The 14,352-nt window shown below is 50.6% G+C and overlaps 1 protein-coding gene across 1 annotated transcript in view; it reads right to left on the reverse strand.

Moving 5' to 3' along the window:
• LOC133339357 (UDP-glucuronosyltransferase 3A1-like) overlaps positions 1–13,172 on the reverse strand; it is a 31,949-nt gene extending 18,777 nt beyond the window's left edge. The window contains exons 1-3 of the mRNA XM_061547490.1: positions 13,081–13,172; positions 7,976–8,144; positions 481–703 (exon numbers count right to left, since the gene is read on the reverse strand). Coding sequence (XP_061403474.1) covers positions 481–703; positions 7,976–8,144; positions 13,081–13,109 — 421 coding nt within the window. The 5' untranslated portion in view covers positions 13,110–13,172. The remainder of the gene's footprint in view (positions 1–480; positions 704–7,975; positions 8,145–13,080) is intronic.
• Positions 13,173–14,352: the final 1,180 nt, after the last annotated feature.

Here is a 14,352-nt window from a genome sequence, read left to right on the forward strand (position 1 = left end):
CCAACGACTCACCCACGAGGTCCTTGTGATACAGCCTGTGAATAAGTCGACCGATTCACAGGTTCCGAGCGACGGATTGAAAAACCGACCGAGTGAATGAATGAGTGAGTGAATGAGTGAGTGAATGAGTGAGTGAATGAGTGAACGAACCAACGACTCGCTCACGAGGTCCTTGTGAGGTATCCAGTGGACTAGTTGACCGATTCCCGAGTAACTGAGCGACGGATTGAATAACCGACCGAGTGAATGAGTGAGTCAATGAGTTAGTAAATGAGTGAGTGAATGAATGAGTGTATGAGTGAGTGAATGAGTGAACGAACCAACGACTCACCTACGAGGTCCTTGCAATACAGCCTGCAAATAAGTCGACCGATTCACAGGTTTCGAGCGACGAATTGAAAAACCGACCAAGTGAATGAATGAGTGTTGAGTTAGTGAATGAGTGAGTGAATGAGTGAACGAACGAACGAAGAGACTCGCCCATGAGGTCGTTGTGAGGCAGCCAATCAGCGACGTGCACGTTGCGTCCCCTGGGCCAGGCGAGGTCCGCGTGTCGCCAGAGGACGCAGAGGGGAGCCAGGCGGGAGAGGGCGGCGCTCATCTCGCCCAGCAGACGCTCGTCGGACACTGACGAGACCATGGAGCCCAGCGAGACGAGGACGAAGCCGCGGGAGCACGGCCCAGACAGCAGAGAGTCTAGGGTCTACGTGGAGACACGTAGAGACACACACAGACTCATAGAGATTCATAGCGACACATAGAGACCCATACAGACTCATAGAGACTCACAGAGACTCAGAGATACGTAGAGATAGTTAGTGACTCGTAGGGACACATAGAGACTCATAAAGACACATAGAGACTCATGAAGACACATAGAGACTCACAGAGACTCATAAAGACACGTAAAGACACATGAGACACATGAAGACACATAGAGACTCATGAAGACCATAGAGACACAGAGAGACTCATAGAGACACATAGAGACACATAGAGACACAATGAGACACATGAGACCCATACAGACTCACAGAGACTCATAGAGACACGTAAAGACTCATGAAACACATGAATACACATATAGACTCATGAAGACCATAGACACGCACAGAGACACGTAAAGACACATGAGGCATAGAGACCCATACAGACGCATAGAGACTCATAGAGACACGTAGAGACTCACAGAGACACATAGAGACACATAGAGACACAAAGAGACTCGTGGAGACACGTAGAGACTCATAGAGACTCATGGAGACACATTAGAGACACGTTAGAGACACATAGAGACCCATACAGACGCGTAGAGACTCACAGAGACTCAGAGATGTGTAGAGACCCACACAGATGCATAGAGACACATAGAGACACATAGAAACACGTAGAAACACATGAAGACCATGGAGCCCAGCGAGACGAGCACGAAGCCGAGGGAGCACTGCCCAGATAGCAGAGAGTTTAGGGTCTACGTGGAGATACATAAAGACACGTGAAGACACGTAGAGACTCACAGAGACTCCTGGAGACACCTAGAGATAGGTAGAGACACATGAAGACACGTAGAGACTCATGAAGACCATAGAGACACAGAGAGACTCATAGAGACCAATAGAAACACATACAGACTCATAGAAACACGTTAGAGACACGTAGAGACTCATGAAGACCATGGAGCCCAGCGAGACGAGGACGAAGCCGCGGGAACACGGCCCAGACAGCAGAGACTCAAGCGTCTACGTGGAGACACATAGAGACACATAGAGACACATAGAGACACATAGAGACCCATACAGACTCATAGAGACTCACAAAGACACGTTAGATACACGTAGAGACTCATGAAGACCAATAGAAACACATAGAGACTTGTAGAGACACACACAGACCCATACAGACTCATAGAGACTCACAGAGACTCAGAGATGCGTAGAGACCCATAGAGACTCACATAGCCTCATAAAGACCATAGAGACAGAGAGACTCATAGATACCATGGAGCGCAGCGAGACCAGCACGAAGCCGAGGGAGCATGGCCCAGATATCAGAGAGTCTAGGGTCTACGAGGAGACACATAGAGACCCATACAGACTCATAGAGACTTGTAGAGACTCAGAGACACGTAGAGACACATGAGACACATGAAGAAACATAGAGACTCATGAAGACCATGGAGCCCAGCGAGACGAGGACAAAGCCTCTGGAGCACAGCCCAGACAGCAGAGAGTCTAGGGTCAACGTGGAGATACATAGAGACACATAGAGATACACACAGATGCATAGAGACACGTTAGAGACACGTAGAGACACATAAAGACACGTAGAGACTCATAAAGACTCATAGAGACATGAAGACCATAGAGACTCATACAGACCATAGAGACACAGAGAGACTCATAGAGACACATAAAGACACATGAGACACATGAAGACACATAGAGACCCATACAGACTCATAGAGTCTCACAGAGACACGTAGAGACTCATGAAGACCATAGAGACACAGAGAGACTCATGAAGACAATGGAGCCCAGGGAGACCAGCACGAAGCCGTGGGAGCATGGCCCAGACAGCAGAGACTCAAGCGTCTACGTGGAGATACATACAGACTCATAGAGACTCACAGAGACTCGGAGATATGTAGAGATAGTTAGAGACTCGTAGGGACACATAGAGACACATAAAGACACATGAGACTCATGAAGACACATAGAGACTCATAGAGGCTCACAGAGACACGTTAGAGACACGTTAGAGACACAAAGAGACTCGTGGAGATGCATAGAGACCCATACAGACGCATAAAGACTCACAGAGACTCGGAGATACGTAGAGATAGTTAGAGACTCGTAGGGACACATAGACACACATAAAAACACATGAGACACATGAAGACACATAGAGACCCATACAGACTCATAGAGACTCACAAAGACTCAGAGATACGTAGAGATAGGTATAGACTCGTAGGGACACATAGAGGCACGTAAAGACACATGAGACACATGAAGAAACATAGAGACTCACAGAGACACGTAGAGACACATAAAGACACATGAAGACACATAGAGACTCATAGAGACACGTAAAGACACATGAGACACATGAAGACTCATAGAGACCCATACAGACTCATAGAGACTCATAGAGACTCATGAAGACCATAGAGACACAGAGAGACTCATAGAGACCCATACAGACTCATAGAGACTTGTAGGGACACATATAGACCCATACAGACTCATAGAGACTCATAGAGACTCTAAGAGACACGTAGAGATAGGTAAAGACTCGTAGAGACACACAGAGACTCATGAAGACCATAGAGACACAGAGAGACTCATAGAGACCCATACAGACTCATAGAGACTTGTAGGGACACATATAGACCCATACAGACTCATAGAGACTCATAGAGACTCTAAGAGACACGTAGAGATAGGTAGGGACACATAGAGACACGTAGAGACTCATGAAGACCATGGAGCCCAGGGTGCTGGTGGTGGTGAGTGAATGAGCAGTCAGAGAGAGTGTCTTGCCATTGGCAGCACTAGCGTTTAAAAACTACAAACTACTTTGTATTTTGCAAGGTGAAAGACACTTCCTCATCATCATCATCACATAGAGACCCATACTAATAGAGACCCATAGAGACCCACACTCATAGAGACCCACAGAGACACATACTCATAGAGACCCACAGAGACCCACACTCATAAAGACCCACAGAGACACATACTCATAGAGACCCATAGAGACCCACACTCATAAAGACCCACAGAGACACATACTCATAGAGACCCATAGAGACCCACACTCATAGAGACCCACAGAGACACATACTCATAGAGACCCACAGAGACCCACACTCATAAAGACCCACAGAGAGCCACACTCATAAAGACCCACAGAGACCCACAGAGACCCAAACTCATAGAGGCCCACAGAGACCCATAGAGACCCAAACTCATAGAGACGCACATAGACCCACACCCATCGAGACCCATACTAAAACTAAACTATATTTACGTCTTTTTATATTCTTAAGTTTTTACGGTAAAGTCACATAGGTAAAATTAAAATAAATTAAAGTAAAATAAAAATCACGACGTTTCGGAGGCAACACAAGCTTCCGTCTTCAGGCGGAACCGTCACAGCACGATAGCTGTATCAAGCAAGAGAAACTCCAAGAGACCCGTCACTGCATATATACTGGTTGAGGGTGGGAGGAGCCAAGGCAGGCACCTGGATCGGAGCTGTGTATTATTGTTGTGAGGCCGCCGCTAGGAATGAGCCTTTGTCGTGTATGCAATGCGAGCGTAAATAGGCAGGTCGGATGTGACGATCCGAGAGGGAGGAGTCAGGGTCACGTGGGGGAGGGGTTATAGGAAGGAGACCGGAAGACATGAGGGGAGTCGAGAGATTGAAGAGGGAGACCACGTTGGGTGGCCGCCGTGCCTCAGCCTGGTGGCTGAGGGGCTCATGACGGTGCCAGCCAGTGGGGTGAGGAGAGAGCAGAGTGCGCGGGGCGCACAGGGCGTGCAGGGGTTGCACGGAGCAGCCGAGTAGCTGCAGAACTAGCGGAGGCTAGCACAGGGCATGCGAGGTTGCACAGGCAGCAGAGTTGCTGCATAGCGGAGCAGCAGTGGGGCTGCATATGGAGCAGCAGGGTAGCTGCAGAGTGCGCGGGGCGCAAGGAGAGACGACGCTGGGCCGAGGAGGAGGCCAGCGGGGTGAGCGGAAGACGAACACAAATAAAGGACCGACGGAGATCAACATCGTGTGACGGAGTCCTTTATTACATGTAGACTGGTTGAACTGGGAGGTACCAAGAGTTGTTAAGGTGCGGCTGATGTAAAGGTGCGGCTGCTGTAAATGGGACTGAGCCTTTGTTACGTAGATGAAACAGCCCTTTGCTATGTTGATGAATTTCTCTTACTTGATACAGCTATCGTGCTGTGACGGTTCCACCTGAAGACGGAAGCTTGTGTTGCCTCCAAAACGTCGTAATTTTTATTTTACTTTTTATTAATTTCATTTTTTTACCTACGTCACTTCACCGAAAAAAACATAACAATATGAATCCTTGCAGTCACGAAAGCTTCAAATCTAGAATTATATTTACGTCACCAGGTGTAAGGCTCCGCTAAGCTGCTGCGTGGCTCTCTGTTCAGACAAGGGACCTGGTCATTACAAACGAAAGCAGCATCGTTATCATCACCGTGAGGAAATGGACATCAGCAACCAAATGCTCAAGACGCGTAGAGACGTTGAATGTAAATGTGGAGACAAAATCAACGAGTGAATCAACGAGACCTGTTCTTCACCTGAGGACGGCTGCTTGCGTTGTGGCCGAAACGTCGTGAGAATTGTATTTTATTGTGTTTTATTTTTATTATTTTATTACTTCCCTTCTACGTGACTTTACCGAAAGAACCAAGAAGATGAATCCCTGCAGTCACGAAAGCTTTAAATCGAAAAAAAGATGATGTTGATGATGTAGATGTTGATGATGTTGATGATGATGTTCATGATGATGATTATGTGAATGACGCTGTCTTCACGACAGACCTGTTCTTCACCTGAGGACGGCTGCTTGCGTTGTGGCCGAAACGTCGGGAGAATTATTTTATTATGTTTTATTATTATTCTTTTATTATTTCCCTTCTACGTGACTTTACCGAAAGAACCAAGAAGATGAATCCCTGCAGTCACGAAAGCTTTAAATCGAAAATCAACGCAGTGACCACCACGGAGAGAGAGACAAACAGACTCCAAATATACAGCAGCAGGAGGCATTGTTAAGGTGCCTGATCGAACCCACGACCTCCTCCATACCAAGTGAGGAATTTATCATCTCGGGGGATCTGGGATTGAACCGACATCGTCCCGATAACATCTGCCTATCCATCACCGTGCCCTTACAGGCATCTTTGGGGTCTGGGATCGAACTCACCAACCTTCTGCGTCACGGGCGAGGTAGTCAACATTTCCCAGAGTCCGAGATCGAACCCACGAACTCCCGCATACCGGGTGAGGTAGTCAACATCTCCCAGAGTCCAGGACGAACCCACGACTTCCTGTGTACCGGGAGAGGTAGTCGACATCTCCCAGATTGAACATCTCGGGGGATCTGGGATCGAACCTACATCGTCCCGATAACATCTCCCTAGCCATCACCGTGCCCTTACAGGCATCTTTGGAGTCTGGGATCAAACTGGCCAACCTTCTGCGTCACGGGTGAGGTAGTCAACATCTCCCAGAGTCCGAGATCGAACCCACGAACTCCCGCATACCGGGTGAAGTAGTCAACATCTTCCAGAGTCTGGGATCGAACTCACGACCTCCCGCCTACCGAGTGAGGTAGTCAACATCTTCCAGAGTCTGGGATCGAACCCACGACTTCCCACGTACCGAGTGAGGTAGTCAACATCTTCCAGAGCGCAGGATTGAACCCACGACCTCCCGCGTACAGGACGAGGTAGTCAACATGTTCTAGCGTCAGTGATCGAACCCACGACTTCCTGTGTACTGGGAGAGGTAGTCAACATCTCACAGAGTCCAGGACAAACCCACGACCTCCCGCGTACTGGGAGAGGTAGTAAACATCTTTAAGAGTCCAGGACGAGCCTACGACTTCATGTGTACCGGGCGAGGTAGTCAACAACTTCCAGATTCCAAGATCGACCCCACGACCTCGCATGTACCAGGCGAGGTAGTCAACATCTTTCAGAGCGCAGGATCGAACCCACGACATCCCACGTACCGAGAGAGGTAGTCAACAACTTCCAGAGTCAAGGACGAACCTACGACTTCCCGCATACCGGGAGAGGTAGTCAACATCTTCCAGAGTCTGGGATCGAACCTGCGACTTCCCGCATACCGGGAGAGGTAGTCAACATCTCCCAGAGTCTGGGATCGACCCCACGACCTCCCGCATACCGGGAGACGTAGTCAACATCTCCCAGAGTCCGAGAGCGAACCCACGACCTCCCTCGTGCCGGGAGAGGTAGTCAACATCTTACAGAGTCTGGGATCGATCCTGCGACCTCGCACGTACCGGGAGAGGTAGTCAACATCTCCCAGAGTCCAGGATGAACCTACGACTTTCCGCGTACCGGGAGAAGTAGTCAAAATCTTCCAGAGTCTGGGATCGGCCCCACGACCTTGCACGTACCGAGTGAGGTAGTCAACATCTTTCAGAGCGCAGGATCGAACCCACGACCTCCCGCGTACAGGACGAGGTAGTCAACATGTTCTAGCGTCAGTGATCGAACCTACGACCTCCCACCTACCGGGAGAGGTAGTCAACATCTCCCAGAGTCCGAGATCGAACCCACGCCCTCCCGCCTACCGGGAGAGGTAGTCAACATCTTCCAGCATCTGGGATCGACCCTGCGACCTCGCACGTACCGGGAGAGGTAGTCAACAACTTCCAGGGTCTGGAATCGACCCCACTACCTCGCGCATACCGGGCGAGGTAGTCAACAACTTCCAGAGTCCGAGATCGAACCCACGACATCCCACGTACCAGGCGAGGTAGTCAACATGTCCCAGCATCTGGGATCGACCCCACGACCTTGCACGTACCAGGCGAGGTAGTCAACATCTTCCAGAGTGCAGGATCGAACCCACGACCTTCCGCCTACCAGGAGAGGTAGTCAACACCTTCCAGAGTCTGGGATCGACCCCGCGACCTCGCACGTACAGGACGAGGTAGTCAACATCTTCCAGTCCCGGATAAAACCCGCAACCTGCCGCGTACCGGGCGATTGAGTCAACATGTTCTAGACATAGTGATCGAACCCTCAACTTCCCGCCTACCGGGCGAGGTAGTCAACATCTCCCAGAGTCTGGGATCGAACCTACGACCTCCCTCGTGCCGGGAGAGGTAGTCAACATCTTACAGAGTCTGGGATCGATCCTGCGACCTCGCGCCTACCAGGCAAGGTAGTCAACATCCCTCGCTCACCGGTGGCAGAGGACGCGGTGGCCTGGCGAGGAGGCCGCCCACACAGACGGCGTAGGGAGGGAGAGGCCGGGCAGACTCGAGGGCGAAGTCCACGTTAAAGAACCACATCTCAGGCTGGGTGGACAGCTCCCACAGGGTCGGAGCAAGACCACTCGTGCCTCCAAGGTGTCTGGGAAACAACCACACAGAGAGAGACACGCCATGTGTGTGAGGCTGTGTGTGAGTGAGTCTGTGTGAGTATGTCTGTGTGAGTGAGTCTGAGTGAGTCTGAGTGAGTGAGTGAGTCTGAGTGAGTGAGTCTGAGTGAGTGTGTCTGAGTGAGTCTTTGTGAGTATGTCTGAGTGAGTGAGTTTGAGTGAGTGAGTGAGTCTGAGTGAGTGAGTATGAATGAGTGTGTCTGAGTGAGTGAGTCTGAGTGAGTCTGTGTGAGTATGTCTGAGTGAGTGAGTGAGTCTGAGTGAGTGAGTGAGTCTGTGTGAGTGTGTGTGAGTGTGTCTGAGTGAGTGAGTCTGAGTGAGTGAGTCTGAGTAAGTGAGTCTGAGTGAGTGAGTCTGAGTGAGTGTGTCTGAGTGAGTCTGAGTAAGTGAGTCTGAGTGAGTGAGTCTGAGTGAGTGAGTCTGAGTGAGTGAGTCTGAGTGAGTCTGAGTGAGTCTGAGTGAGTGAGTCTGTGTGAGTCTGTGTGAGTATGTCTGAGTGAGTCTGAGTGAGTGAGTCTGAGTGAGTGAGTCTGAGTGAGTGAGTGAGTCTATGTGAGTGTGTCTGAGTGAGTCTGTGTGAGTGAGTCTGAGTGAGTGAGTCTGAGTGAGTGAGTGAGTCTATGTGAGTGTGTCTGAGTGAGTCTGAGTAAGTGAGCCTGACTGAGTGAGTCTGAGTGAGTGAGTCTGAGTGAGTGAGTCTGAGTGAGTCTGAGTGAGTCTCAGTGAGTCTGTGTGAGTGTATCTGAGTGAGTCTGAGTGAGTCTGAATTAGTCTCATTGAGTCTGTGTGTCTGAGTGAGTCTGTGTGTCTGAGTGAGTCTGAGTGAGTCTCAGTGAGTCTGAGTGAGTGAGTTTGAGTGAGTGAGTCTGAGTGAGTCTCAGTGAGTCTCATTGAGTCTGTGTGAGTGTATCTGAGTAAGTCTGAGTGAGTCTCAGTGAGTCTGTGTGTGTGTGTGAGTCTAGGTGAGTCTGAGTGAGTGAGTCTGAGTGAGTCTGAGTGAGTGAGTCTGAGTGAGTGAGTCTGTGAGTGAGTCTGTGTGAGTATGTCTGAGTGAGTCTGAGTGAGTGAGTCTGAGTGAGTGAGTCTGAGTGAGTGAGTCTGAGGGAGTGAGTGAGTCTATGTGAGTGTGTCTGAGTGAGTCTGTGTGAGTGTGTCTGAGTGAGTCTGAGTAAGTGAGTCTGACTGAGTGAGTCTGAGTGAGTGAGTCTGAGTGAGTGAGTCTGAGTGAGTCTGAGTGAGTCTCAGTGAGTCTGTGTGAGTGTATCTGAGTGAGTCTGAGTGAGTCTGAATTAGTCTCAGTGAGTCTGTGTCTGAGTGAGTCTGTGTGTCTGAGTGAGTCCGAGTGAGTGAGTCTGAGTGAGTCTCAGTGAGTTTCATTGAGTCTGTGTGAGTGTATCTGAGTAAGTCTGAGTGAGTCTCAGTGAGTCTGTGTGTGTGAGTGAGTCTGAGTGAGTCTGAGTGAGTCTGAGTGAGTGAGTCTGAGTGAGTGTGAGTGAGTCTGTGTGAGTGAGTCTGTGTGAGTGAGTCTGTGAGTGAGTCTGTGTGAGTGAGTCTGAGTAAGTCTGAATGAATATGTGTGAGTGAGTCTGAGTAAGTCTGTGTGAGTGAGTCTGGGTGAGTCTGAGTGAGTGAGTCTGAGTGAGTCTGAGTGAGTCTGTGTGAGTGAGTGAGTCTGTGTGTCTCTCTGTGAGTACTAAGAGCCATATCTCAGGCTGGGTGAGTCTGTGAGTGAGTCTGTGTGAGTGTGTCTGAGTGAGTCTGAGTGAGTGAGTCTGAGTGAGTGAGTCTGAGTGAGTCTGAGTGAGTGAGTGAGTCTGAGTGAGTGTGTCTAAGTGAGTCTTTGTGACTATGTCTGAGTGAGTTTGAGTGAGTGAGTGAGTCTAAGTGAGTGAGTCTGAGTGAGAGAGTGAGTCTGAGGGAGTGAGTCTGAGGGAGTGAGTCTGAGTGAGTGAGTCTGTGTGAGTGTGTCTGAGTGAGTCTGAGTGAGTGAGTCTGAGTGAGTCTGAGTGAGTGAGTCTGGGTGAGTCTGAGTGAGTGAGTCTGAGTGAGTCTGAGTGAGTCTGTGTGAGTGAGTGAGTCTGTGTGTCTCTCTGTGAGTACTAAGAGCCATATCTCAGGCTGGGTGAGTCTGTGAGTGAGTCTGTGTGAGTGTGTCTGAGTGAGTCTGAGTGAGTGAGTCTGAGTGAGTGAGTCTGAGTGAGTCTGAGTGAGTGAGTGAGTCTGAGTGAGTGTGTCTAAGTGAGTCTTTGTGACTATGTCTGAGTGAGTTTGAGTGAGTGAGTGAGTCTAAGTGAGTGAGTCTGAGTGAGAGAGTGAGTCTGAGGGAGTGAGTCTGAGGGAGTGAGTCTGAGTGAGTGAGTCTGTGTGAGTGTGTCTGAGTGAGTCTGAGTGAGTGAGTCTGAGTGAGTCTGAGTGAGTGAGTCTGAGTGAGTGAGTCTGAGTGAGTGAGTGATTGAGTCTGAGTGAGTGAGTCTGAGTGAGTGAGTATGAGTGAGTGTGTCTGAGTGAGTCTGAGTGAGTGAGTCTGAGTGAGTGTGTCTGAGTGAGTCTGAGTGAGTGAGTGAGTCTGAGTGAGTGAGTCTGTGTGAGTGAGTGAGTGAGTCTGTGTGAGTGAGTCTGAGTGAGTGTGTCTGAGTGAGTGAGTGAGTCTGAGTGAGTGAGTGAGTCTGAGTGAGTGAGTCTGAGTGAGTGAGTGAGTCTGTGTGAGTGAGTCTGAGTGAGTGAGTCTGAGTGAGTGTGTCTGAGTGAGTCTGAGTGAGTGAGTCTGTGAGTGAGTCTGAGTGAGTGAGTCTGTGAGTGAGTCTGAGTGAGTGAGTCTGAGTCTGTGTGAGTGAGTCTGAGTGAGTGAGTCTGAGTGAGTGTGTCTGAGTGAGTCTCAGTGAGTCAGTCTGTGAGTGAGTCTGTGTGAGTGTGTCTGAGTGAGTCTGAGTGAGTGACTCTGAGTGAGTCTGAGTGAGTGATTCTCTGTGAGTGTGTCTCAGTGAGTCTAACTGAGTCTGAGTGAGTGAGTCTGAGTGAGTCTGAGTGAGTGATTGTGAGTGAGTGATTCTGAGTGAGTGAGTCTGAGTGAGTGAGTCTGTGAGTGAGTCTGTGTGAGTGTGTCTGAGTGAGTCTGAGTAAGTGAGTCTGAGTGAGTGAGTCTGAGTGAGTCTGAGTGAGTGAGACTGAGTGAGTTTGAGTGAGTGAGTCTGAGTGAGTGAGTCTGAGAGTGAGTCATTGTGAGTGTGTCTGAGTGAGTCTGAGTAAGTGAGTCTCAGTGAGTGAGTCTGAGTGAGTCTGAGTGAGTCTAACTGAGTCTGAGTGAGTGAGTCTGAGTGAGTGAGTCTGAGTGAGTCTGTGTGAGTGAGTCTGAGTGAGTCTGTGTGAGTGAGTCTGAGTGAGTCTGTGTGAGTGAGTGAGTCTGTGTGTCTCTCTGTGAGTACTAAGAGCCACATCTCAGGCTGGGTGGACAGCTCCCACAGGGTCGGGGCATGGCACCCACGCTACCCAGGTATGGTGATGAGTCCATGACTCTCTGTGTGGTGATGAGTCCATGACTCTCTGTGTGGTGATGAGTCCATGACTCTCTGTGTGGTGATGACTCTATGGCTCTCTGTGTGGTGATGAGTCCATGACTCTCTGTGTGGTGATGAGTCCATGACTCTCTGTGTGGTGATGACTCTATGGCTCTCTGTGTGGTGATGAGTCCATGACTCTCTGTGTGGTGGTGAGTCTATGGGTCTCTGTGTGGTGATTAGTCTATGGGTCTCTGTGTGGTGATTAATTTATTTGTCTCTGTGTGGTGATGACTCTATGCGTCTCTGTGTGGTGATGAGTCCATGACTCTCTGTGTGGTGATGAGTCCATGACTCTCTGTGTGGTGATGAGTCCATGACTCTCTGTGTGGTGATGACTCTATGGGTCTCTGTTTGGTGATGAGTCCATGACTCTCTGTGTGGTGATGAGTCCACGACTCTCTGTGTGGTGATGAGTCCATGACTCTCTGTGTGGTGATGACTCTATGGGTCTCTGTGTGGTGATGAGTCCATGACTCTCTGTGTGGTGATGAGTCCATGACTCTCTGTGTGGTGATGACTCTATGTGTCTCTGTGTGATAATGACTCAATGGCTCTCTGTGTGGTGATGACTCTATGGCACTCTGTGTGGTGATGATTTTATTTGTCTCTGTGTGGTGATGACTCTATGGGTCTTTGTGTGGTGATGAGTCCATGACTCTCTGTGTGGTGATGAGTCCATGACTCTCTGTGCGGTGGTGAGTCTATGGGTCTCTGTGTGGTGATGAGTCTATGGGTCTCTGAGTGGTGATGAGTCTATGGCTTTCTGTGTAGTGATGAGTCTATGGGTCCCTGTGTGGTGATGAGTCTATGGGTCTCTGTGTAGTGATGAGTCTATGGGTCCCTGTGTGGTGATGAGTCTATGGGTCCCTGTGTGGTGATGAGTCTATGGGTCTCAGTGTGTAGTGATGAGTCTATGGGTCCCTGTGTGGTGATGAGTCTATGGCTCTCTGTGTAGTGATGAGTCTATGGGTCTCAGTGTGTAGTGATGAGTCTATGGGTCCCTGTGTAGTGATGAGTCTATGGGTCCCTGTGTGGTGATGAGTCTATGGGTCCCTGTGTGGTGATGAGTCTATGGGTCCCTGTATGGTGATGAGTCTATGGGTCTCTGTGTAGTCATGAGTCTATGGGTCACTGTGTGGTGATGAGTCTATGGGTCCCTGTGTGGTGATGAGTCTATGGGTCCCTGTGTGGTGATGAGTCTATGGCTCTCTGTGTAGTGATGAGTCTATGGGTCTCAGTGTGTAGTGATGAGTCTATGGGTCCCTGTGTAGTGATGAGTCTATGGGTCCCTGTGTGGTGATGAGTCTATGGGTCCCTGTGTGCTCAATCTGTTCATCATCGGCGCACTTACTTCCGTATGACCGCGTCGAACTGCTCCATCTGGTAGCCTCCACCGCAGCCACCCTCACCACCACCCTCACCGCCACCCTCACCACCACCCTCACCGCCACACTCACCGCCACCCTCACCACCACCCTCACCGCCACCCTCACCGCCACCCTCACCGCCACCCTCACCGCCAGCCTCGCCACCGCCACTGTCCATGGCGTCGTCCCTCAGTCCGTCGACGAACCCGCCAGCCCCTCCTCCACCGCCATCTCCTCCCCCTCCTTCCCCAGGGTCATCGCCCGGAGCGTCGGGCAAGCCGGGCGGCTGGCCCCGCCGCGGGAACCCGTCCGGCTGCACGGCCACGGAGCGAGCGCCGAGGGCTCGCGCCAGAACGAACGAGCACGGGTTGAAGGCGTCAAGAACGGCCACGTGGGGGCGCACGCGAGCCATGGCCGCCATGGCCCCCGCGTCAGAGAGGATGACGTCACACTGGCGCGCCATGTGACCGTAGAAGGCGCGGAAGCCGGCCACGTGGTTCCTGCGATGGTGCGACGGACAGAGGGGGAGGGGGTGGCGGTGGTGGTGGGGTTAATGTCTGTTTGTGTAAGTCTGTGTGTGTGCCTCTGGGTGTGTGTGTGTCTGTGGGTGTCTGTGCGTGTGTCTGTGTGTGTATCTGTGTGTCTGTATGTGTAAGTCTGTGTGTGTCTCTGTGTGTGTCTCTGTGTGTGTGTCTGTGGGTGTCTGTGTGTGTGTGTATATGTGTGTGTCTGTATGTGTATGTGTGTATCTGTATGTATGTGTAAGTCGGTGTTTGTGTCTGTGTGCATGTGTTTCTGTGGGTGTCTGTGTGTGTCTGGGTGTCTGTGTGTGTGTATGTGTGTGTCTGTATGTATGCATTTGTAAGTCTGTGTGTGTCTGTATGTGTGCCTCTGTGTGTGTGTCTGTGTGTGTGTGTATGTGTGTGTTTGTGTCTGTATTTGTCCGGCAAAACAACCTTCTACCTCCTCGCGGTGCCGGACGGGCAACACTGTCGTGGGCAGTGCTGTGGGGGGAGGGCCAATGCCCATTAGCCTCTCCCCTCATGGCGTCTGTGACCACCACAGTGGCTAAACGGGGGCTCTGGACGGGTGCGAGGGGCTGGTAACCCCTCCACCTTCAATTAACCACCACTAAACTACGAATTAAACATAAACCTGTAACAAATAAGCTTGTGCCGGAGGCCCCGGGGGGTCAGGCTTTTATGACGTCTCCTGGCCAAACCCCATTTGGCGGAGCCAGGAGATTGAATTTTCAC

The sequence above is a fragment of the Lethenteron reissneri genome, unplaced genomic scaffold, assembly GCF_015708825.2.
Source record: "Lethenteron reissneri isolate LAM-NWPU_2019-01 unplaced genomic scaffold, ASM1570882v1 scaffold_1846, whole genome shotgun sequence".
Classification (NCBI taxonomy): domain Eukaryota; kingdom Metazoa; phylum Chordata; class Hyperoartia; order Petromyzontiformes; family Petromyzontidae; genus Lethenteron; species Lethenteron reissneri.